We start from the raw sequence: 26,229 nt of genomic DNA, 5'->3' as shown, positions 1-26,229 counted from the left end.
AATAAAAAGGGGGAGGAAAAAAAAAAAAAAAAGCAAAAAAAAAAAAAAAAAAAAAAGGAGGGGGGGAGATGGAACAAAAGAAGGAAGAGTGCTGAGGATGAAAGAAAACAAGTTAAAAGGTGTGTGTGATGGAAAGGGGGGAAAGACCAAGACCAGCGACTAAATTTCATTCAAGGGCATAAGATTATACATCTTAGAGCTTAGAGATACCTCAAAAGCAAATTACTTGATCAAGCACCCTCCCTTTAGGTTAGGAGAACTTAGCCTCTGACATTCACCTGAGTCCAGCCATGAGGTATCCACATCTAATACAATCTCTTGACATCAAATGAAGGTCCTTGAAGCAAAGGGCAAGTCTTCTAAAATACCCCTCCTCACTCAGTTTCTACTAATGATCACAAGAAAAATAAACAGAACTCATCTGCAACCACACTATGCATAGGGAAGAGATTCTGGGTATACCCAACAGGTGCACTTCTGGCTGTGCTCTAGAACCTCATCAGTCACTATGCCAACTGCTCCTCCCAGACACAAATGTCCTTAAAACACCCCCAGAGGATCACACTACAACCTTAAAACAAACTGTCCTATGGTCCCCTAGGATGGGAAAATACATCTCTGCCACTCTAAGAGACACTGGGAATGTTTCTCATTTCAAATACATTGCTATTAAAATTTTAAGTGCCCACCTCATTTTCCATAATAAAAAGTTTAATTTCAAAAAAGTGCCTAGCACAGTTTCCAGAACACAGAAGGCTTTTATTTATATACTCATTTATGAAAATGCTCGTCCTGAATCATATTCGCAGCTGAAAAATAGTTACGACCTTCTCAAAATATGAAGTACTTCCACAAATTGGAAAGGGGGTGGGGTACTATTTTTAAGCCATTCTGCTTAGCGGGGCAAGAAAAGAGTTGCTAATGCTTGCATTCTATTTTACGGTAATTTCTGAGTCTGTAAAACAAAAAGAAATGCCCAGTGAGAAAACCAAAAACCTTGTGCATACTTTGGAACTGAGACGTAACTCTGATACCTTGGTCTGCACTCGGATGACTCTGCAGGTGACAAAGGGAAAGTGCTTGCTCTGGGGACTTTGTTTGAAAAAGGACCTTTCACCTCTGGGATTCCAGGTTACTGCCGGCATTTATTTGAAACCTTCTGAGACCAGCCCCTTCGCCAGAATTCGAGACTCCCAGAGGACCCCACTGCGGGAATCAGCGCCTCCCTCCCACTGCCACCGAGGGCATCGTGCCTTTCAAGTCACCCCACATCTCAGGATTTCTTAGCTTTCCTCGAAGTGAGGAAAGCTACGGCCCTCACCCAGCCCCTACGGGGGGCTGTGTCTGTATAGCACGGGAGACATATAACTGCTGTGGGGAAACATTCCCGGTCCGCGCAGGCCTCTCTCTCTGGTCTCAGGAGGGACCATGACCCCGACCCCCTGAAGGCGCGTCCCGACGCCACCCTCCCGCGGCTCAGACAAAGGACCAGAATCCTGGCACGCCTCCCACTCACCGCTCAGATAGTTGGTCCACTTGTACAGCACCCCCTCCATGGCGCCCGCGGCCACCTTGCCCTCGCCCGCCGGCCCCCTCACTGCCCCAGGCCCCAGGAGGCGAGGAGCACCGGCAGCAGGGCCATTGCCCGGCGCTGCCGAGCCGGCCACTCCCGGCGCCTAGGCCCGGTGCGGGGACACCCCGCGGGCCTCACATCCCGGGCCCGGGGGCGGGGTCACTGTGGCGGCCTCCGCACGTGAGGACGCTGCCGGCCGGTGGCCCGGCGCGGCGGGCCCGGCGCGCTGTCCTCAAGGAGGTCAAGGCACTGGGTGGGTCCGAGGGGCGGCTGAAGCCACCCAAGTGTCCCGAGTGAAGGAGCTGGTTGTTGACGGCGCCACAGCGCGCTACCTGAGTCCTCGACCCACGGAGCTCGGGGCCCGCTCGCGCATGCTCAGTGCACCGCTTGCGCGTCTGTTCCCAAAATCCACCCCGGGGTTTAGAGGCGCCGGCGCCATGGCTGATGCAGTGAGAGAGGCCCGCGGGGAAAATGAGTCCTGGGTGGCAGGCTTGGGACTAAAGGCAGGGTGAGAAGGGAGGAGGGAGGCCTCTGGGACAACGGTGGAACACAGTCCTGACTCAGTGGTGCCGTAGATGGGTTCCATCTCCAGATGTTTGGGAGCCACCGTGGCCCCTTAGGGTGCCCCCTGGATTCTAGTCTTCAGGATTCAATTCTTATTCCAAGGCTAATTAAACCTACGCACTTAAAGACTATTGAGGTACCCAACAATAAGGCGTATAGAGATGATGGGAATTTCACGATAGAATACTGTGTGTGGCCAGCGAGCGTAAACAGATGTTGTCTAAACTGTAAAACCTCGCTACAGGAAGTGTGGTCCGCGCACGGCAGCACTGACATCACCTAGGAGCTTCTCGGAATTGTAGGATCTCGCCACAAGCCCAGGACCTCCCGAATCGAACTTTGCATTTTAACAAGATCTCTCGGGGGATTCCTATGCATATGAAAGTGTGAGAAAGGACTGTGCTAAGGATATTTGACTAGGGAAAATGTTAACTATAGATTTCAGCGGTAAAAGCAGGTTACGAAACACAGTATACAATAGGATCCTAATTGTTTTAGGCGTATGTCACAAAACCATGCACCAAAATGTTAAGATGATTATTTCTGGATGGTGGCGTTACAGGAGATCTTTTTCCTTTCTTTCTTTTTCTTTAGTGTAAGGTTACCAGATTTAGCAAATAAAAACACAGAACAATGAATTCGTTGTTTATCTGAAATTCAAATTTAATTCGGCTCCTTTATTTTAACTGGAAACTAGTGCTTTCCAGTTTCTTCCAAATCGACAATGAACACGGATTGCTTTTGAAATTATGCGAAAAATGTAAAATTAAAATTTTAAAGAAAGATGAGCCTGTGTAACTCGTAACTGTGATTACTACTTCTTGAAAGCGGAGGTCTGCACGTCCTTATCCTTGATAGAGGCTATTATTGACCCTCTACACTAAGGTCCTCTAAAATTATTAGCAACCATAATGTTGTGCGGCGTTGTAGAATGAATCAGATGGTTTGATGGCGGAGCTCAGTTGCTTTTGGGGCTGAACAACCTTAAGCAGGACGCTTAACCTCTCCTAGCTAAAATATACTTATCTTTTAATGGGATAAAAGAATCCGCCTTACCGGCAGTGTAGAGAGGCTCACGAAGAACGGGAAAGCACTTTGTGAAACCTAAACCACTGTTAAAGTCTTTATCGTTCATATCCTAAGTTAAATAATAAGCAATTACTATTGGGGGGGCCTCTCACCAACTGTGAGGGTAAACGAGTCTTTCCTGAGACCTTGGACTTCACACCCTGGCCGGGTTCTTTACAGCTGTGAATCTGTCGAAGTTTCCGGTTAGCTCCGCGTTCCACCCCTCTCTCAAAGTCCGAGGTTGTGGAATTCTGTAATCCTCCGGGCTCCAGGACCTCACCGGGTGGTTCGCCTCTGCGCTACCGCCCTGCTCGGCCGGGTGGTAAATTACATTGTTGTAGAGTCATTGGCTTGAGAGGCTCCTGAGGGACAGCACCGCAAGCCAACGGGAGCTCGCGCTTTCCAGGGGGCAGTGTTGTAAGAGCCAGTCAAGGGCCGGGTTTGGGTTTAACTCTTTAGAGGCGAGTTCGCAGTGCGTGGGAAAGTTGTCGGTGGTGAATGTGCCACGTCTGCTAGGAAGGGGGAGTCATGAACTTGCCTGAGGCTGTTGTCTTTAAGTCTTCAACTACATCCTTAACTCTATGAGGTCGGGGGGGCCCTTTTTGTGTTTTTGTAGCAACTTGTTTCCCGCCCTGGTAACATGAGGCTTTTCTTGTGGAACGCGGTCCTGACGCTTTTAGTCACTTCTTTGAGTGGGGCTCTGATCCCTGAACCAGAAGTGAAGATTGAAGTGCTCCAGAAGCCGTTTATCTGCCATCGCAAGACCAAAGGAGGGGATCTGATGTTGGTCCACTATGAAGGCTACTTAGAAAAGGACGGCTCCTTATTTCACTCCACGTGAGTAATTATACCCTGCAGGTAAAATAGTAAAGAACCCACCCACATATGCCAGCTCTTGGGCTGGAACAGTGGCGTGTACCAGCTTTATCTCTCTTGAAAAAAACTGAAATATCTAATTTCTTAGTTTGGGGAAAGGAAATTGTTTAAAGCCAATCTTATATAACAAGGACTTTGAAGGTCTTATCGGAAACAAGTGGTCAGGATAAAGCAGTAATTTTTTTAATTATAAAAATTAGAACTAGAATTTCTGAAATGCTGTAGAAATATCTAGGTGTATAATTAGGCAATGAGTAGAAAAGCCTTAAAGGAATTCTCAAACTTTGTTCCTGAGGGCAACTAACTCAATTCCATTTTTATTTTGGTGTAGGTGAAATTTACTTAAACTTTTCATAGCAACTTCATGAGCAGAATATACAATCATTTATTTGCTTGCTGTAGGTTATGTTAATGCTAGTCCATTGACCTAACTTTCTGATAGATGCCACTTCGGTCAAGGCACAGGACCACGATTTGTTTCATTATTTGCTTCTTTCTAGAAATTCAAAGACTTCATTGATGGGTGTGGGTGTGGTTATGGAAGATTAATTCAATACCTACAGTGAAGGATTTTCACGTGGTTACACTATCACTATTTCTGTTTTATAAAGAAAGAAATTGCAACATGGAAAACTTTTACAAGTGTAATGATTTCCAATTAGGCATTGATTCTCCAATTCCATTCCAAAAGTATTTACTGAACATTTCTTTACGTTAGGCCCTTTGTTTGACACTAGGGAGATTTTTAAATCTGGCTTCTCTCCATCCTCACCCATTCATTCATCTATTCATCAATCAAATCCTTAATGAGTCAGGCCCTGGGGATGCAAAGACGACTAAGAGTGGGTTCTTCTCCTCTAGAAGAACACTGTCTACAGCAGGGAGGAAGACAACTCATGATGTAAAGTACAGAATGTTCAAAGTGCTCACAAAGCATAATGGACTCTGGACATAATCATGCTCTGAGAGATGGGGAAAGAGAACGACTTCCCAGAGATCATAACTGAGATGGGCCTTGAAAGATGGGTGGAGGTTTCTTGGTGGAGAATGAGGACGGGAGGACATCCCAGGTAGGGGGAATGTCGTGAACTAAAGCAGTGAAGCTTCGTGGCCCTTCCTAGGCCTTGTTTTCTGAGAAACTGCCTTTACTGGGCATTCCGATCTGGTCTGTCATGAGGTTTTGAAGTCAGTGGCACTCTTCTCTGAACTCCGTTAGCCTTTGCAAAAAGTTCCAAGATGAGGGCATGCCATAGAATTCTCAACAGCCCTACCTTTTTTATCAACAAGGCCGGTGCCACAGTGGACAGTAAACAATATTATGATTTGCATTTGAAACTTCCAATTACATTTTTTATTTTTAGTCTGATCTTTTTTAGACCCAGCCTGCTTTCTTTCAGGTCTCAGAACCAAAAGCCTGTGTGGACCCTGGTGGTAACCACTTGACATTATTTAGCACTTTGCTACTAAAGTTCTAGTACCTGAAGAGGGGAATATTGTCATGCAGCCTCCATGTAAATGGCCCAAACCTGCTAACTCTCAGTATTATAAAGAAGTACCATCAAATGATCAGTTTATAAAGCATGTTCATTGTTTCGAGACCCGTAGCCTATGTGGTAAATAGCCTAAGTTCTTTACCATGACAAGAAACGTGCCAAAACTGTAGGCAGGGCTGGGTGGTAGATTCTTTCTTCTTTCTTTATTCTTTTCTAGCCTTCCCCTATTTTCTATGGTTGCCATTTTGCTACTTTGATCTGGGGGAAATTAAGGAAAAGAAGTGATGGCCTTTACCTAGATTTAGTAACCATGGTACCTGTGAAGCCTAGTAGAGTGACTTCCGTTTCTCAACTACAAGACATCCTTGAATGGGACACTTTCCTTATTGCACTAAGAGGGAGCTAACTGGGGCTCAGACACTACTCAGCCCACAAGCCCCTCCAGTAGCTCAGCAGGTTGGTTTTCTTAGGCTGGTCTCTCTCCAACTCATAAGCCAGGATATCTTGACCATTTCCTTCTTCTCCAGTCCTTGAGGGGCCACTCCTCCAGACTTCCTTGCATAGCCCCACAATAAACGCCTGGGGAGAGAACTAGGCCAGGGTCTGAGTGGGGATTCAGGGTTGAAGAGCTGCCTCTTGCACCTATCAGAGCCATCAGCAGGCTATACATCAGGAAAGGTTGTAGGCAGGATATAAGACACTGCGCTCCTGACTCCACTGTGCATGTGGGCATGGACCCGTGAGCATTGGCAGTAAATTCTTAGCTTCTCATTCTCCTTCCCAAACTCATCCACTTTCCATTTTTTTAATCCCTTTTCTGCATCCTAGTGGTCTTCCTGGGACAGCATCATTTTGTGATTAAGACTTTGAACTTTGGAGTTGGGTCAGATACTGGCACACCCCTCTGTACAATGGGGTAATAATGGTACTTATCTCATATTATCATTGTTAGACTTAAAAGAAGCAAAGCATTTAGGATAATACCTGTATACAGTAAATGCTGAGAGTTTTAATTATTATTCCCTCTGCTAGCTCTAGCAACTTCAGCTATGTGAAATTTGCATCAAGAAAGGTGGGAAGTGAAGTGAATTACTATAGAGTTTGACATGTGCATGTGTGCTATTTTCATTAATTTCCAAACTAATAAAATTAATCAGTCATGGGTGGCAATGTTACACCACAGCAATAAAAAAATAATGATAAAGTTACTGAGGAGTTCTAATGTGTTTTCTTTCTACTGTAGTCACAAACATAACAATGGTCAGCCTATTTGGTTTACCCTGGGCATCCTGGAGGCTCTCAAAGGTTGGGACCAGGGCTTGAAGGGAATGTGTGTAGGAGAGAAGAGAAAGCTCATCATTCCTCCTGTCTTGGGCTATGGAAAAGAAGGAAAAGGTAATAACAATTCTACATTTTTACTACAGCATTAGAATTCTTCTCTGGATTAGGGATAGAAGTTACTAACTACTATGTATTTTTTTCTAGAAGTAAATAGAGGACTTGTATATCTTAGGAAAATATAATTGTGTTGATTAGCATTTGAAATAGCCAATTAAGGCCATAATAGGTAAATGGTCAACTGAGCTAATAAGGAAAAACGTTCTGTAATCTCAACTCTATTATTAATATTGCTCACCAATATGGCGGGTTTTGTTTGTTTGTTTGTTTTTGGCTGCACCACCTGACATGTGGGATCTTAGTTCCCCAACCAGGGATCGAACCCATGCCCTCTGCAGTGGAAGCACAGGGTCTTAACCACTAGACCGCCAGGGAAGCCCCTGGTGGTTTTTTTTAATGGTGGTATTATTTCCGTAACATGATGTTTACCATTTTAACCATTTTTAAGTGTACAGCTCAGTGGCATTAAGTACATTCACATGGTTGTGCCAGCGTCACCACTATCCATCTCTAAGACGTTTTTATCCTCCCCAGTTGAAACTTACCAATTTGTTTTCACAATGCAAAAAGAAAGACTACTCAACGTAATTGTTTTGATGAGTCAAACATTTGAAATATAGATTATTAAGGCATTAAATGCAGTTTTAGATGTGGGCTGTGTGTGACTCACAAATGAAGTCTCCCACGACAGAGCTCTTATGGGAGTTAATTTTCATCTTTGTTTTAAAGTTGTTTTATAAAGTTTTTGATAATTTATTTAAATGAATAATGGAGTGACATGAAATGAGTTTAATAAAGCAGAAGCAAGTGGGCTAGTTGGTCCAGGGAGCCTTTGTGCTAGTTGTTCTAGGGCAGCCAATAACACCTGTTGTTTAGGTGGGAACCCCATGCAGTTTTCCAAAGGGCTATTTACAAGAAGCCTGAAGATGTTTACATGCATGTATCCTGTAATTCCTTTATTAGAATCTTACCTAAGGTAATAGTCTGGTATTGGGAGAAAGGTTCATAAACAGGGATGTCCATCACTTGTTATTTCTTTTTTTTTTTAAACATCTTTATTGGGGTATAATTGCTTTAACTCGTTATTTCTAATAGCAAAAAGAATGGAACCATCTTAAGTGTATAATGAAAAGGGTGTATCTAGATAAAATATGGCCCAGTTATTTTTTAATGGCATTTTAAAGATTTTAAAAATTACATCTAAAATATGTGTGATATAATGTTATATTTATAAAGGTAGAAAATGAAGATATATATATTATGATAGTAAGTATTAGGAAAAAATATATACACATACAAAGTGAATCACAAGGAAATAAGTAAGAATGTTAATAATGGACAGTGGTTCTGGGAGTTATTTTTATTTCTGGTTCTGTCTCTTCCACATTCCCTACAATGGGCACATATTATATAACGAGAAAGAAAAAAAATTTTAAGAAGTTATCAGAACTAGACAGAAAACCACTCTGACGTAGTAGAAACACAGACTTCACAGCATCCTGAAGTCCAAGCTTAACCATTTACAAGGTGGGGATTATGATTTCCTAGCCCCAGTGTACTGGGAAGAAAATAGGTGTCATATGTGAAGTATTACATATTCTAAATGCATCTTGCTATGTAAATCTTATGCATAGAATAGGATTTACTAACAAAATCCAATTCTTATTTTCATAATGATCCTTTTAGAGAAGTATCTAGAAAATGTTTCTCTGACGTTTAAACATTTCTTTCACTTTCCTGTATCTTTGTCTCACTTTTAATATTTATGTATATAGTATTTGTCCATTTCTCTTTCTCCATACTCTATTTGACTTGATTTTATTTTATAACAAGTAGAGATCTGAATCTGAGTCATTTCCTTCAAACAGAATACCATGAAACTAATTCTGCTAATACATATTTAAACACTAATTTTGTAGTTTTTTAGTACCATGTTTGCATGCCTCCTTTTGGAAAGATACCAGTTTTATCGATGACCTCTAGTGCATGCCCTTCTCTGTCTAGATCTGGAATGGTAAGCTTCGGCACACAGTGTAAGTTTTGTTCTTTTGGTGCTTACAGATGCTATTTAATGGGATGAGGGGGTGGGGCACTGAGAAATATTTGTAATGTTTACCCGGACCTGTATGTTAAATATAGTTATAAAGAAACACATTGAAAAAAAATTGTCCATGTTTCCCAGAAGTTTTTTGTTTGTTTTGGTTTTGGTTTTGGTTTGGTTTTTTTTAAGATCCCTGGGGCTCTAACAAAGCTCTTTTCACTTTAAAAAATTTTTATCTCCCTTCTCAGAAATTTGCTTTAATGTCTCCCCTCCCATGGAACTTCCTTAACATGTGTTAAATTTGCTTCCAGATGAGAAAACTGAGGCTTAAAGAGGGGCAGATGTGAGCCTCAATCCCAGTGTGAAACCAGAGCTCATTCAGTTATATACTGCCTCCCAGTGGTGGAAACGGCAGTACTATACATATTTCTAGGCCAGGACTTTTTGACCCAAAAGTTAGTAAATCATTTGTACTATAATTAACTCTGAATTATCTAAAGCCCATTAAGTCATTCTTGACATATAATATGTAACCTCTTAATTATATTTGAAATTTAATACTCAGACCATGAGGCGTATCTGTGTGTGCAAAACAATTTTTAATTGCAAAGCCAAAAACACATTGTTTTTGATCTAATAGTTTGGATTGTTCCTTACTTATTTTGTTTGAATAAACTATAAGTAATTTCTATATATGGGACAATCTTAGAAAGGCTCTTTATTTAATTCAATTAAAACAGTATTTTGTTCAGTACCACAAGTTTTCTATCATCAAAACTTTGGGATCTATTTAATAAAACTTAATCCCTCTCTCTCTTCATGTCAGGTAAAATTCCCCCAGAGAGTACACTGATATTCAACATCGATCTCCTAGAGATTCGAAATGGACCAAGGTCCCATGAATCATTCCAAGAAATGGATCTTAATGATGACTGGAAACTCTCTCAAGATGAGGTGATCTTTCCTTTTTCTTTCTTCCTTTCTCTCTTTCCTTCTCTCTCTCCCCCCTCTTCCTTTTTTCCTCCCTTCCTCCTTCCCTCCCTTCCTTTCTTTTAGCTCACTTTTTAAGAAATATATTTTAAAATAAAATTTATTTTTATTTGTGCAAAATGTTATTTATAAGTTTTCTTAAACACTGATGCTTTGAAAATTGACTTTTTTTCATAGGAAATCATTGTTTTGGAGAGAAATATATTGAGACTTTTCATTCTTTTGCTTTTTTTCTCCTTAATGCTTAGGGTTCAGTGTATCTTGCTCTCGCCCAGAGTTTTTGAAGATCTGTTTTGCCAAGACAATTCCCGTTTTGGAGCTACGATATAAGAAACATAGATGTCCTGCAAAATATCTCACGTGGACAGTTTCTGTTTAAAACTTTACACTGGCTGTTAAATGAGTTGCATAGTGATTTTCTAGCAGTTAGCATCAGCAAGCCGATCACATGCTCAGTTTTGCTCAGGTTAGGAGAACCCAGTCTGGATTTTCCACAGTAGAAGACCTTTCCTAGCCCGCACAGGGTCCTGGTGTTGAGTAAGGAGAAAGGAAGCAGACTTCTCTCTATAATTTATTTAGGTGTTTGCAGCCGTTGCTACACATACCTGTCTTAGTCTGGCTTCTGTGGGGAAAGAAGTGGAGGTAGCTATGTAGCCCTATGTTTTTTGTCTACCCGTATTCTCCATTCTGGCTTGGCTGATCAGAAATCAAGTCCCTTTTTATGCTTTCATCAATTTCATTCTAATGGCTAGGAAATGATTGTCTTTTTTTAAAAATATAAATTTATTTATTTTTGGCTGTGTTGGGTCTTTGTTGCTGCGCGCAGGCTTTCTCTAGTTGCAGCAAGGGGGGCGGGCTACTCTTTGTTGCAGTGCATGGGCTTCTCATTGCAGTGGCTTCTCTTGTTGTGGAGCACGGGCTCTAGGCACGTGGGCTTCAGTAGTTGTGGCTCGTGAGCTCTAGAGCGCAGGCTCAGTAGTTGTGGTGCACGGGCTTAGGTGCTCCGCAGAATGTGGGATCTTGCCAGACCGGGGATCAAACCCGTGTCCCCTGCACTGGCAGGCGAATTCTTATCCAGTGCGCCACCAGGGAAGTCCCAATGATTAAGTGTTAAGACATGTTGTTGTAAACCGCAGGGTCATGATCCACAGCTACTAAATTCATAACACCTCAGAGTGTTATCAGTCATGGACATTTTTCTATCCAAGATAAATTTGAATTCCCTTTCATTAAAAAAATCTTGAATAAAAAACATTCACATGGTTCAAAAAAATCAATTCAGGGCTTCCCTGGTGGCGCAGTGGTTGAGAGTCCGCCTGCCGATGCAGGGGACACAAGTTCGTGCCCCAGTCCGGGAAGATCCCACATGCCGTGCAGTGGTTGGGCCCATGAGCCATGGCCGCTGAGCCTGCGCGTCCGGAGCCTGTGCTCCGCAACGGGAGAGGCCACAACAGTGAGAGGCCCGCGTACCGCAAAAAAAAAAAAAAAAAAAAAAATCAATTCAATATAAAAAGATTTATTAAGAAGTCATTCTCCCACCCACATCCTCTTCTACCATGTGACCTCTCCCTTCATATCCAGTTTTACTAGTTTCTAATAAACCCTTCCAGTGTTTCTTTATGCAAATACCAGCAAGCATGAATATATATTCTTATTTCCCCCTTGCTTACACAAGAAGTAGCATACTATACATACTGTTTGACATCTCACTTTATTCACACAATATACCCTGGAGACATGCTCTACATTAGTCCATTGCACAGGCTCCGGATGCGCAGGCTCAGTGGCCATGGCTCACGGGCCCAGCCGCTCTGCAGCATGTGGGATCTTCCGGGACCGGGGCACGAACCCGTGTCCCCTGCATCGGCAGACGGACTCTCAACCACTGCGCCACCAGGGAAGTGCCCCCCGCCCCCGCTTTTTAACAACTGCATTAAATCCCCTTAATCTTAAAAATAAATATACACTATATGTTTGCATGTTGGTGGTAGGGGGAGGAGAGAAGATTTGAAAGTGCTGATCTAACAGAGGAATAATAGGGATATGATTCAAAATGAAAATATAGGTTGAATTGCATTATGGTGAATCTAGTAGGTAACTGAGGGCAATATTTTGTTTATATATTTAAATATCTGTATAAAAATGGAAACTCTTAGTCTTAAATACTCATCAGGCTGGATTTTGCTTTAATTTCTGAGATCGGAAGGTCATGTGGCGTGATTACAGCCAGTCCACAGCAGGTACTATTCCCAGACGCCTATTTAAAATTTAAAAAGGCCATCATTTAATCTGATTTTAAGAGAAATATCTGGAATTCTGACCCGTCTTAGAAAACAAGATCTGGATAATTCGGTGGATTGAAAGATAGCAGTCTTTCAAATGCTTGGCTTTATTTAGACTCGGATTAAGAACACGTAATATGCTTTCACTGTGTGTTTTCCCCATGATATAAGCCATATCTTTGCCTCTGAGCAATATTTTGTGTCTCTACTGTAGCACTATAGCAACAGCTTTTAAGGGGAGAAATGCCTTATAATTTTTTTACTATCATTAGAAATATATCATAAGGTAGTTGTTATATATAACTAAATGCACTACCCGTCCAGTCTGTGATACTGATTGGCTCGATGTGGGTGTCCTATGAATTAGAATTATTAATGTGACTCATTATTTTGTAGGTTAAAGTGTATTTAAAGAAGGAGTTTGAAAAGCATGGTGCAGTGGTGAATGAAAGTCATCATGATGTTTTGGTGGAGGATATTTTTGATAAAGAAGATGAAGACAAAGATGGATTTATATCTGCCAGAGAATTTACATATAAACATGATGAATTATAGACACATGTCTGCCCATTTTATATAGCATCCATCCTTAAAAGAGAGGGTAACCATCTTGAAAGAAAGTCTTATTTGTTAACTATGTTCTGTTCATGCTTTGGTCTTTATTTTTATATATTTTTCTGAATATTATTAGAAGAACCCCTTAGGGCTTCTAAGTACCCATTTCTTTCTGGTAGGTTATTAGGAAGAAAAAGTTGATTTGTCCTTGAATAGAAGACTTCTGGACCATTTTCCACTTTTACATATGAAGCCTTGTGTTTTACCTGCTTACTTGTAATTTTAAAATATTGCCACTGGGTGCACGCCCAACATAAGATCAGGTTATAGCACAAATCAGCACCCTCTGTTTCTTCTTCCCTCTGTTTTCTCCAAGTTAGATGCTGATATTTGAAAAGCCTTTTGCAATAGCCCAAGGCTTATTATTTTCATGTTGTAATGAAACAAGTGTGTCTGTAAGTGCCTTTGAGTCTCTGCTTGAGGAAAAGGGGAAGGTGGTTGCTGAGCTCTACGCTTAAGAGTTACTGCTTTACTGAGGAGATGTGCAAAGCTGAAATGAGTAAAGTTAATAATTTATAAATATGTTTGCATTGAAATATTCTGCCTGGGATTTAAGCTACATAAGGTTGGGTTCCTGGTGATGAATGACCTATTGTGATTAATAGAACAAATTATTTATGTGTTTATTTCTTCATGATAAAATGTGTCAAAGTATTGTAGAGGAGGTAAAGAGTTGTACTGAGTCGGTGTTTACCTTTTAAGGCTGGAAGATCACCCTTCCTGGTTCTTTAATTAACAAAGTCTATAACTAATGTATTATACCGTAGTAACGTTGTCTTATAAGAGAAATGAGTAATACAATAAAAATTTTCCTATTTCTGACTCATCAAAAAAATGAGGCAGACCCACAGCAGCTACTACTGAATACAGGTCTATCCTGGATCAAAAAGTTGATGATTTTATAATTTTATCTTAAATTGGAATTTTTCCTTAATACTTTAAAAAAGTGCCCAAATCTCCATTTGCTAAGAAGAATCCTTTATAAGTTTACAAAGTGATCTCAAGTGCATCACTGATTCTCATTAGTCTGAAGCCTATGGAAAAAAGAGGATAGATCTTAATGTACCTATTTTATAGATGAGGGAATTGTCATTAAGAGAGACTGACTGTTGTGCCCAAGGTCAACAACTAACTTATAGAACCAGATTTCTGTCCCCAAGTTAAGTATGTTTCTACTGCCCTCTACTTTTGAAAAAGTAAAAATTTTCTTTGAATTCGTTGGGCCTAATTCTCTCTTCAGTTTGCTCTCCTAGCAGTCAACTCTGTTTTTTGTCTCTGGGTCCTTATCCTTTGAAGATAGTTAACTGGCTGTTTATGGTGCTTTTGAATTCCCGTGATCCAGAAATGGCTCTGGTTTCATTGAATAATCTTGGGGTGAACACTGAATTGCCTCAAAAAACCTAGGGGTGAGAGGGTCCAGGTGTGTGTCTTAGTCCTTTCATTCCTGTTTACCTCTAGGTTTTTTTTTTTTTTTAATACTTATGAACAATTACTACAGCATATATAGACTACTTTCACCAATTATATATTGACATTTTTGTCACTAAAACATAAAGTTCTTGAGAAGAACATAAATAACACCTTTGTCTGATGAAATCACCTATATTTAGAAAAGTCTTAAGTTGTCACTGCTGTTTTCCTCAACCTGAAGGTGTTATAAGCCACAATACAGAAAGTTTTGGTCTGTATCATTGGGAGAAAGAAAGTAGCTTGTCTTGGGGTGCTATTTTGTATAAACATTACTGATGATGCTATCTGTGGTAGAGCAAGTAAAGTAAAAAGAATTTTGGTTATTCAGGTAGCATGTTTCTTTATCTTGTGTGAATTTGGATCAATTCCCCCCTAAATAGTTAGACACAAGTATGAAATGACAATATATAAATAGGTTATGGTTGTTTTTGTTACCTGCCTTTTTAGTTTAGCTGCATCTCTGCACCTTTTCATTCGTAAGAATAATCAGACATGAACTGTGACTTCACTTGTATATAATTTGACTCAGTAATACTGCTAAGATGTGTCATATTTAAATTTATACAACTCTGTGGTGGTATTCTTTTCAAAATAAAGTTTATTTGGGAAATAATTGGTTTTGTGAAAAATTCTTCAAGCCTCAATTTCCTCAGCAGCTTTATTGATTTTCTTAACTGTTACTCTAGGTTTTATGTTGAAATTAAGTGAGGAAAATGGACAGGTAATGAGAGGACGGGGTATGGTGACATTTTGAATGTGTCTCTGGTTATTCACTCTGTTTAGATATATGTGTAAGGAAAGCTGTGGTGTGGTTTAAATTGTTTTGAAATAAGCATCAAACCTTGAACATTGAGGGCAATAGTTAATGGTGAATTTTTTGGTAGTGGAGAGGTGTATGTGGTGTTTTGCTTTGTTTGGGTGGTAATTATTATTGTTTTGGTTTAGGAGTTTATTGTGTGTCACAGGTGGATATTATGACGACTAATGCCTACTGTGTAAATTAGTGCTATAAAATACCTTATGTAATTAAGTGAAATTCTGGGTTGCCATAAAAATAACAGGAAACAATGATTTCTGATTCAGATGGGTGACTAGCCATTTGAATCTTTCCTTGTGGAAATGAATTTGTACCTCTTATCTTATTTGATATACGATATTGCTTACATCTGTAATGCTATTTAGATATCAGTATGCTGTCTCTCCACTGAATTGAGGATATGGGTGATTTCCCAGTGTTGTTTGGAAACTACAAGAGAAGAAGGAACTTGGTGAACTGTTATGGGAAAAAATAACACCTTCTCACCTCTTGTTAAAAAAGCAAATTGTCTGAATGAACCTAGAGATTTATTATACTGAGACAGAGAAAGACAAATATTATATGATATCATTTATATGTAGAATCTAAAAAATAATAAGAATGAATCTACATACAAAACAGAAACAGCCTCACAGACATAGAAAACAAACTTGTGGTTACCAAAGGGGAAGGCAGGGAGGGATAAATTAGGAGTATGGGATTAACAGATACACACCACTACATATAAAACAAACAAGGATTTACTGTATAGCCCAGGGAACTATATTCACTATCTTGTAATAACCCTATAATGAAAAATAAAGAATCAGAAAATATATATATGTATAACTAAATCACTTAGCTGTACACCTGAAACTAACACAATATTCTAAATCTATACTTCAATTAAAAAACATAAGCAAATTGTCATTATAATCATAACTCTGGGAAAAATAACAAGGGACTTGTTTTCCAGAGATGTAAAACACTTGGACGTAAGAGTTTTGTTTTGGTTTTGTTTCTTACCCACTTTAGTTTGAATTGAAATCTAAAATGTCAATCATGAATATAAATTAATATGTCCATTTGAAAACATTAAAATAATGGTACTTTTATTTCTTAATATCTATAGCATTCTTTTTAGTAGGATTTGCATATTCCCTTTTAGTACAATGAAACCCATACATTCTTACACATGGGTTTGCAGTCTTTATGTGAAGGTAAATTCTTTGCTTTCTTTAAAATATTATTTCGCCTCTGCTTTCAGCTTTGCCTCTGCAACCTCCCTCTCCTTGCTCCAGACTAATAGGAGAAAGAGACCTTAACAAACATTGGATTCATAGCTCAGTCTTCTTCAAATACAGAGAGAGGCATGCTTTGGTTCCTAAAGGCTACAGAAATGTAGTAGTGATTCAAATTTCGTGTACACTACAATCATGTGGGATATGTGTTAAAATTGCAGATTCCTAACCCTTTCCCCAGAAATTCTGATTAATTTGTGGATTGGGCTCATGAATCTGCATTTTAACCCACTTGATAGATGATACCGATGCAGGTGGTCTAAAAACCTTAATTTGAGAGACAATTAACTTCACTAATTCTCTGCCCTTGAATATACAGCCTCCTATGTTATTCTCTTCTACGAATATTCTTTTTTGCATTCTGGAAAACATTGGGCATTGGGACAACTAATTGTGCCTAAAAATGAATATACAGTTAAAGGATAAGTTGTGTGTAGAAACCATTTTCCCCAGGGTTAGAAAGTTTTTATGACTATGAATTCTTACAGCAGAAAGTTAGATGGTCAGTAAATCTATTCTGTGAACATCTTCTCTATGAGAAACGAGAAAAGAGCTCCAGACTTTCCCCCAATTATTCTTCTGTATTATTTTTTCAGAATTATCTACAACCCACCCCTTTAGAAGAATATACAGTTGAGATTTAGAAAAAATGAAACTATTCTCTTGAAAATATATAGATGTATATATGTGTATATATATATATAGTGCAAACTATATACTGTATATAAACTATAAACTGTATGTATAAAGTATGTGTATGTATATAGTATGTGTGTGTGTGTGTGTGTGTTTGTGTGTGTATAGTTTTGTACCAAACATAGCCATTGAAATGCTCTCTCTAGTACATGATTTCCTCTCTCTGGAAACTTCTTTACTGTGGAAGAAGTCAAACTTCCTTTTTGTCAATTTGGGGTCTGTCATCCTCTACTTTGCTCAATTTTCTGTGTTTCACTTATAATTTAGGTAAAATTTCCTAGTAGTTCTCCATGTAAAACCAACAATAATCTTTTTTTTTTTACCCCTTTAGCTTCAAGGTTGCCAAGGGGTTAAGTGGCTCCTTTTGATATGCACAGATTATTTTTAGGGAAAGGATAAAAACTGTTGGAAGATTCCCAGAGATCTGCAACACGCAGCATGGTGTCTGTGGATTCCTTTGTTTACCAGTTCTTTGTGTCCCTGGACTGCTAATAAAGCCTCTGGCATAAAATGGATGCCTTTAGTGAGTATGAGTCAGCCAATAATTTACAAAGCCAATCTAAGTGCCTGTGAGCTAGACTACCGTCCATTTTATTTTATGATCTAAAAGCAAATGACATGAGATGTTAGCTGAGGTCTTATTTTAAAAATCTGGAGTAAAGTGAATGCTGTTCCCTTGGTCCCTAATAACAGGTAAATTATATTCCACTTGGGGATTTCTGGGAATTTACAAGTCCTTTTATTAATTTAGAATTCCAGGCGGCAGTAGGATAAAGATAATTTCCTCTTCGGTAAACAGTTACAGTAAAAACAATTCCCTGCACAATGTAAATTGAAGTATTGAGGGATAGTTTTCATTATTATAAAGAATGAAAGAAGGGTAGGGAGATCCTTTGGGGCTTAGTTCCAATTTCTTATAGCATTTTCTCATTCATTTGTTGGACTTACTCTGTCAGAGTGCATTTTGTGTTAATATAACTCTGAATTTAATTTTTACCTCTGGGTAGGAGAGTAGGACATTATAACATTCAACCATGTATTGTTGGTTTCTTTGCCCTTGTGATCATGTCTCCTGGAATTCTTGTGCAGCTGTTTTGTGCAGTATATGTTCTCTTTGAGACATCCTAGATTTTAAAAAGTTGGTTCTTAAGTTAATAGCTAAATTTAATAAAATGGGTAATTATAATTGTGTAGAATAACCAAGAAGAGGAGTAGTACAAGTACGGGAGATTTGCCCTAAAATAAGAGACAGCATTTTACTTGTGGGAAAATAGGGAAGAACTTAAAGAGGATCTTGCAATGAAATTAAAGATCTTGCAATGAAATCCTCATTTGAATGGCCAGATTTCCTCCCAGCAGAATTGTTCTCTCCAAGTTTTTCCTTGCACTATTTTGGCTACATTTTATAATATATAATCTTTTACAAAATGTCATGCCACGTACAGTAGTATTCCAGGTTTTCTGTTTTTTGGGGTTTTTTTTTGCGGTACGCGGGCCTCTCACTGTTGTGGCCTCTCCCGCTGTGCAGCACAGGCTCCGGATGTGCAGGCTCATTGGCCATGGCTCACGGGCCCAGCTGCTCTGGGGCATGTGGGATCTTCCCGGACCGGGGCACGAACCCGTGTCCCCTGCATCGGCAGGTGGACTCTCAACCACTGCGCCACCAGGGAAGCCCAGGTTTTCTGTTTCGAATCATAGTCTTTAAAGAAAATTTTAAACAGCCTACTAAAGTTAATTGATTCTCACATTAAGACCGAACAGTAAATCAACTCTACGCCCTGGAATTTTTTTCAAACATTTTACTACTATGGCAATAATTCTTTAAAACTATTAACTCTTATCATTCACCTATCTCCCCTGAACTGGGCAATGTTCTCTGGTTTTCAAAAAAATTTTTTTTGACGTGGGGTATTTTATTTCATTTTTTATAAGAATTAATTTGTAGTACACTGATTTTTTTTTTTAAAGTTCAATAAATCTTAGGACATTCACAGAGTTATGCATACATTACCACAATTTTAGAACATCTTCATCATCCCCAAAAGAAACCCCCATACCCATTGGCAGTTACTGCCCACTTTCCCCGCATCCCCTAAGCTACCAGTCTACATTCTCTATGTATTTGGCTATTCTGGAAATGTTCTAATAATTTTTAAAGCTCAATCCTTTCTTTATATTCAGGGTAAAGAAAAATCAGTGAGCTGATAAATTCATATCATGGTAAAATAATCTCTGCTTTTAATTTTTGTTTCAAAAAATATGAAAAGTGTGGGACTTCCCTGGTGGCGCAGTGGTTAAGAATCCGCCTGCCAATGCAGGGGACATGGTTTCAATCCCTGGTCCAGGAGGATCCCACACGCCGCGGAACAACTAGGCCCTTGCACTACAACTACTGAGCCTGCGCTCTAGAGCCCGAGAGCCACAACTACTGAAGCCCACGACCCCTAGGGCCCGTGTGCCGCAACTACTGAGCCCACGCACTGCAACTATTAAAGCCCATGAGCCTAGAGCCTGTGTTCCGCAACAAGGGAAGCCACCGCAATGAGAAGCCCGCGCACCACATTGAGGAGTAGGCCCCGCTCGCCACAACTAGAGAAAGCCTGCATGCAGCAACGAAGACCCAGTGCAGCCAAAAATAAATTAAAAATATATATGAGAAGTGCTTTTTGAAATTCAAGTAGAACCAAACACAGATTCCAGCTCTAAGGAATAAATCACTCTACATATGCAAAAAGTCAAATCCTTTGCAAATGTAGAGCTAGAACCAATGGTATAAGAGATTTATTAAGAATAGTAAAAACCTAGGACTTGGTTTATGATTACGGTAGAAAGTCAGTGGAAAGGAGGGTAAAGAATAATCAAGAATTTAAAAACTAAAATATCTCTCTATGTCTAGATTATTCTCAATTCTCTGAAATTAATCCAACAAGAAACGAAATAATGCCAGTTTTTTGGTCTTTTATAGAACACAGAAGAGCACCCAAAACAAAATGCTCTTTCTCTAGAGTCAGAAACCTCACACATTCTCTCAATAGGTGAAATCATTTTATAATCACTTATAGCATGAAGGAAGTCTTCCTTTAACTGAACCTAAAATTCCTACAGCAATTTAGACCAGACCTTGTTTTTTCTGAAGAATTGGAAAACGACTAATAGTAACTTCTGATAAAGTCATATATCATCTCAAGTGAGCGGTGGTGTTAAAATTGTCAACATAAAAAGCTCAACATTTACAATTCAAAATAAGCTTTCATCTATTAAAAGGTGGCCTCAGGTGTCACTAGAATACTAAAAGGTGAACCTTTTCTACACATGTAAACTAGGAAAACATATCAGCAAGAAAGGATTAGGTTGAAACTGCTAAGTCTGATCAGAGAATCTTCTAGTCTGCCCTTTGATGATCACAAGATGAAGTTTTAGCAATTGTCCTTTAAATTATCTGTACAGTTGGCTAAACACATGAATGATTCCTAGAGGTGCAGCAATGAATGTAAAGCATATATGATAATTTGTTTCTGAAGCCAGGTCCAGAACATTCATGAACTGTTATTTAAAATTAAATAGGAGCCACTCATTGAAACGACACATTCGAATAACTGAACTGATAAACCCATCACCTAATTATATGAGTAGGATTTTCCACCTTTTTGCTAAAATACGTTTATGGTTGTCTAAAGTACATACCTAAAGGACTTGATTGATCATTTAAATTTTAAAAATAATTTTTAAATAGATTTGAATACTTACAATCTCTCAGTGTTGCCTATACTCAACGTGCACAATAATTCTGTAAATTGTTTTAAGGGCTTTTTTTTTTTTTTTTTTTTTTTGGTACGCGGTCTCCTCACTGTTGTGGCCTCTCCGGTTGCGGAGCACAGACTCCGGACGCGCAGGCTCAGCGGCCATGGCTCACGGGCCCAGCCGCTCCGCGGCATGTGGGATCTTCCCAGACCGGGGCACGAACCCACGTCTCCCGCATCAGCAGGCGGACTCTCAACCACTGCGCCACCAGGGAAGCCCGTTTTAAGGGCATTTTAAAGGTTCGTTACCATGGTAACCAAATTCAGAAAACTAACCTCTTAAACATGGTTGTCATAGGATTAAGGCAGATGGCTGACTAATCTTGACTAGTGCTTTTCCTTCTCATTTTCCCATGGTTTCCTGTCAGCTCCCTTCTTTGGTTCTCAAAAGATTACATACAAGGCAATTACAGAGGCTTTCTTGCCCATACATAAGTGTCTCATTCACATAATATTGTCTGTCATTCATCCCCATGAGAGTTGCCCAATGACAGATCCTTTTCCTCCTGCTATAATTACACACTAAAAGAAGTACTAAGTGGAAAATATCTCTATATGCAATGTGTTAAAGGCATTTCTCAATTACACATGTACTTCAGCTCCTCAAAATCTGCATTGGGTTCTTTAGACAATAAATAACACTGGTTAGAAGAAAAGGCAAAATCATCATCAATGTATTTTTTTAAGTGGTCTAGGTTTGGGTAACCCTCGTTTATGATCATCTTTTAAACTTGTTTATATTTCCCAACATGCTAGATTAATGTATTTATCTATGTATAACTCTTATGTTACCCTGACAGCAACATAAAATATATGCATATATTACTTCTATACTTAATTAATTTCCCTGCTTGCCCCTGACTTCTTGAGAGGTAGGACTGATATGCCTTTTTCACCTTTGTAGCAATAGTGCAATTCCTGATACAGGTGTCCAATAAATGTTTCTTCTTATATCAGTATGTTGAAGAAGTTCTATAAGTAAACTATGCATTTTCAGTTCTTAAAATAATGACTCTAGTTGTACCAGGACATTTGGTTCCTTAGGGGCATTAAGATTAGTGTTCCTTGCCTTCCACATCTGCCCATGAAGGAAGAATTGCTATAGGACTTGCTCTCCTATTGGGAACAACTAGAAAACTGGGCAAAATATATGAAACAAATTTTGTCAGACATTGGACAACCAATGAGCAACTGGCAGAGCAGGACTGTGATTCTCAAGAGAAAGGAAACAAATGAGATAAGAGCTACAATTATCCCAGTTTTCTGCTTGGAGGCAATTTCTGAACTATACATGGTAAAAAGGAGGGAAACAAAACAGAGCCCAGTTCTCTTGTGGGGTTGAGGAAACAGAGATCAGAGTTCAGGGAGGTCAAAGCAGCTAAAATTTGTGGGGCAGAGCTCTGGATAAGAGAAAACTAAGCAGAAAAAAACTTCAGAAATTTGCATAAAGGTTTCCTTGAGTCATTGGGTGAATACCAATTGCTGCATGCATATGGTGGATCACCATAATGTTGGGCAAAGAATAACTCCTGAGGAAAGAACAACTACTGGGGAGCTGTGCACAAAAAAATTCCCAGAGCTTACACAAAACTGGGAATTGTCCAAGTTCCTACTAGCCAGAATCACCTTACTGATTACATGGAACATTCATTAGAACCCGTATGTGAGTCATATCTTAGTAAAGAGTTAAAGTAGTCGTAGAGTTAAAGTTACCCTAGAGCTGTCGTAAACAGTTTATAAACAAGTCTCAAATGGGTGAAGCCGATTCTTAAGAACAAAGTTTACAACCTTTCTTTAAAAGAAATATTTTTAAAAATCCATTACTCAACAACATAAAATTCACTAAGTCTGATATCCAATGAAAAATTATGAGAGAGACAAAGAAGCAGGAGATAAAACAACCAATAAAAGATTAAAAATAGATAGAAATGATAGAAGTAGCATACAAAGACTTTAAAACAGCTATTAAAATATAAATATGATCTGAGATTTAAAGGAAAATGTGGATGAGAAATGGATGGTATAAAAGAACCAAATAGAACTTAAAGAGATAAAGAATAAAATATCTGATATAAAACTTTCATCAACAGGCAGTGGCAGTTAATTTCTTTTACCATGCAGCTTTGCTTCACTCCATCTGGACTTTCCTGAAGCTGTGGGAGATGGTCAGGTCCATATCTCGACTGGGCCAGGTGAGGTCTGTGGACCTGAGGCGTCCACTGTAAGGATGGAGAGGGACTGAGAGAGTCCTCAGGCCAGGAGAACTGCAAAACCCCCTTTGAAAAAAATAAAAACAAACACAATGCTGCCACATTAAAAATGCTGGGAGAGGAGATTGGGGGGGGGGCACAAAAAAAAAGAGAGAGAAAAAAACTTTAATTGACAGTATTAACCATTAGTAGATTAGATTAGAGACTGTAGAAGAAAAGATAAGAAAACTTTAAGAAATACCAAGAGAAATTCAAAATGAAGAGAGAAAAAAGAGTGGTGGGTGGGGAGGGAAAGAATAGATTCTCAGTGATCTGTGGAACAATATCAAGTGGTGTAATATATGTATAACTGGAGTCTCTGAACTTGGGAGGGATGGGGTACAATGGGTAAAATATTTAAAGATGTAATGGCCAAAATTTTTCCTAATTTGATGAAAACGATAAACGTACAGATCCAAGAAGCTTAGTTAGCCCCCATGGGATAGAAACAGGGAAAAAAAACCCCAAACAGAACAAAGTCCATTATAATCATATTGCTCAAAATCTGTGTTATGGAGAAAACACTTAAAAGCAGCCATAGGCGAAAAAAGGACATATTACGTACAGGGGAAGAAATAATCAAACACAGACTCTTCTTCAGAAACTTTGCAAGTCTTGCGACAATGTCTTATGACAATAGAATGGTACTTTTAAAGTGCTGAAAGAAATGAAGCTCTCAACCAAAAATTATGTATCCAATAAAAATGTTTCAAAAATGAAAGTGAAGTAATGACTTTTTCAGACAAAACTTGAAAGAGCTCATTATCATCTAACCTGCACCTACAACAAACGACAGCAATATCAATAAAGATGGGGTGGGGGATAGAAGTATCCTGCTGAAAGTGTTTTGCATTCTATCTGAAATTATATTATTTGAAGGTAGACAGTGATAAGTTTAAGATGCATATTGTAAATCCTAGGGTAATCAACAAATAAAACAAGAAGTATGGCTAATAAACCAATAATGGGTATAAGATGGAATATGAAAAATACTCAGTTCTTCAAAAAAAGGCAAGAGCAAAAAAACACACACAAAAAAACAAGAACAGAACAAATAGAAGTAGCAAGATGTTACATTTAAAACCCATCATATTGATAATTACATTAAATATAAAAGGTCTACACCCAGAGTTTCTCAACCCCAATGCTACTGATATTTAGGAACAGATAATTCTTAGTTGTGGGGACTTGTACTTTGCACTGTAGGATGTATAACAGCATCCCTGGCCTCTATGTGCTAGATGCCAGTAGAGGCCTCCCTCACCTCTGCCATTGTGACAATAAAAATGTCTCCAGACATTGCCAAATGTCCCCTGGGGGCAAAACTGCTCCCGTTTAAGAGCCACTGATATAAGAGCTCCAATTAAAAGGCAAAGAGTGTCTGACTGAATGAAAAGCAAGATCCAATTATATTCTGTCCAAACAAAGACAATCGAATATAAAGATAAAGGCTAAAAGTAAAAGGACAGTTTCCTTGGCTGGCCTTAAATGCACAGTCAGGTCCCTTTGTGCTCCAAGAGTCTATGACCACTACTGCTCTATCCTGCAGTAACTGCACTGATTCCCCCAGCCCTCTCCCACTATCCATTCACTCCTGGCAAACCACAAGCACAGGCATAACATTCAAAGATGTAAAAAAAGTCTCCTTCCTTGCCCTGCATTCAGTCACCCAGTTCGCCTCCCTGGTGGCATCTACTATTACAGTTTCTTAGGTATCCTTCCAAAGATAGTCCACGCATTTGCAAATGAGTACAGGCATATTTCTTCCCCCACAAATGATAACACATTTACACAATGTTTCTCACATGGCTTCCCCCACCCTTAGCATAGGTTGGAAATCTTTCATATCAGTACATAGAAATAGGTCTTCCTCATTTTTTCAACAGCTGGATAGCATACCATTGTGCTGATGTGCCGGAATTTATTTGAACAGTTCTCTATTGATGGGCATACGCTTCTAATCTTTGCAAGCACAATGTAGCAATGGATAACCTTGTACGCATATCATTTCACACCCGTGTTGGTTTTTCTGTAGGATAAATTCCAGAAATGGAATCTTGAGGTCAAAGACTACATATGTATTTGTTATTTGGGGAGATATTGCCGAGTTGTCCTCTACGGACTTTATAAAACTTTGATTTTTGCTAATCTGACAGGTGGAAATGCTACTTTGTATATGTATTCGATTTGCAGTTAAGTGAGCTTGAATATTTTTTCACGTGCCTAAGTGGTACTGCATTTCTTTTTCCTTTATACTATCTCTTCAGATCCTTTGAGATGGTCTTATTAGTTTATAAAAGGTAAAGTCTGTGTTCCGGTAACAGACGGATGGTCATGTCCTGACCAATGACCTTGACGCCAGCATCAACACACCTGTCACCTGTCTCTGGATTTATTAACCCAGGTTTGGAATCTTGGCTTTGCTACTTGCTGCGTGATCTTGGGCGAGTTGCTTAACCTCTTTGAGCTTTAGCGTCTAAGTATCGGGCATAGGGGCTTCCCTGGTGGCGCAGTGGTTGAGAGTCCGCCTGCCGATGCAGGAGACACGGGTTCGTGCCCCGGTCCGGGAAGATCCCACATGCCGCGGCGCGGCTGGGCCCGTGAGCCATGGCCGCTGAGCCTGCGCATCCGGAGCCTGTGCTCCGCAGCGGGAGAGGCCACAACAGTGAGAGGCCCGCGTACCAAAAAAAAAAAAAAAAAAAAAAAAGTATCGGGCATAGGGTCTGGCTTGTCAACATGGCGCAGAACCGTACCTTTAACCCAGGCAAGGAGTTGGCTTGGACTTGAGTCAACAAAGTACCGGACACGTTTCTCCGCGGGGAAAGCTTGCTTAGGCACAGAGGCCCGCACGTAGCAACCCAGACGGCGAAGTCCGGGAGAGGCGCCGGAGAAAGCGGGGCCTGGCTCCTTAAAGCCCGAGTTCTCCCTTTCCAGAAAGCCGCAACCCCGCTGTGACCAAGAAATAAAAATCGCGCAAACAGCGAGCCACGTTCCTCGAGGAGACTCGTCTTCTCAGC

The 26,229-nt window shown here is 39.7% G+C and overlaps 3 protein-coding genes across 5 annotated transcripts in view; 1 reads left to right on the top strand and 2 right to left on the bottom strand.

Moving 5' to 3' along the window:
- PLEKHA8 (pleckstrin homology domain containing A8) overlaps window positions 1-1,904 on the bottom strand; it is a 73,664-nt gene extending 71,760 nt beyond the window's left edge. For both annotated transcript variants that reach the window (XM_024755064.1, XM_024755063.1), the window contains exon 1: window positions 1,517-1,904. In XM_024755064.1, coding sequence (XP_024610832.1) covers window positions 1,517-1,556 — 40 coding nt within the window. In that variant the 5' untranslated portion in view covers window positions 1,557-1,904. The remainder of the gene's footprint in view (window positions 1-1,516) is intronic.
- Window positions 1,905-3,675: 1,771 nt separating this feature from the next.
- FKBP14 (FKBP prolyl isomerase 14) lies at window positions 3,676-14,983 on the top strand. 2 transcript variants are annotated; one of them, XM_024755094.1, is made up of 4 exons: window positions 3,676-4,042; window positions 6,818-6,969; window positions 9,840-9,967; window positions 12,682-14,983. In XM_024755094.1, exons 1-4 carry the CDS (start codon window positions 3,846-3,848, stop codon window positions 12,838-12,840), a joined length of 636 nt encoding a protein of 211 aa, XP_024610862.1. In that variant the 5' UTR covers window positions 3,676-3,845; the 3' UTR covers window positions 12,841-14,983. The 2 variants fall into 2 exon arrangements, with proteins under 2 accessions (XP_024610862.1, XP_024610863.1); XM_024755095.1 differs by lacking the exon at window positions 12,682-14,983 and adding an exon at window positions 10,252-10,737.
- Window positions 14,984-22,997: 8,014 nt separating this feature from the next.
- The window catches only part of LOC112406277 (uncharacterized), a 3,528-nt gene continuing 296 nt past the window's right edge, over window positions 22,998-26,229 (bottom strand). Inside the window, exons 3-4 of the mRNA XM_024755009.1 lie at window positions 25,966-26,161; window positions 22,998-23,239 (exon numbers count right to left, since the gene is read on the bottom strand). Of these exons, the coding sequence (XP_024610777.1) occupies window positions 23,006-23,239; window positions 25,966-26,161 (430 nt within the window). The 3' untranslated portion in view covers window positions 22,998-23,005. The remainder of the gene's footprint in view (window positions 23,240-25,965; window positions 26,162-26,229) is intronic.

This window comes from Neophocaena asiaeorientalis, unplaced genomic scaffold (genome assembly GCF_003031525.2).
Source record: "Neophocaena asiaeorientalis asiaeorientalis breed wild unplaced genomic scaffold, Neophocaena_asiaeorientalis_V1.1 scaffold36, whole genome shotgun sequence".
NCBI classification, from domain to species: Eukaryota; Metazoa; Chordata; class Mammalia; order Artiodactyla; family Phocoenidae; genus Neophocaena; species Neophocaena asiaeorientalis.
Note: the sequence above shows the minus strand (reverse complement) of the source record. Positions and strands in the feature narration are given on the sequence as shown.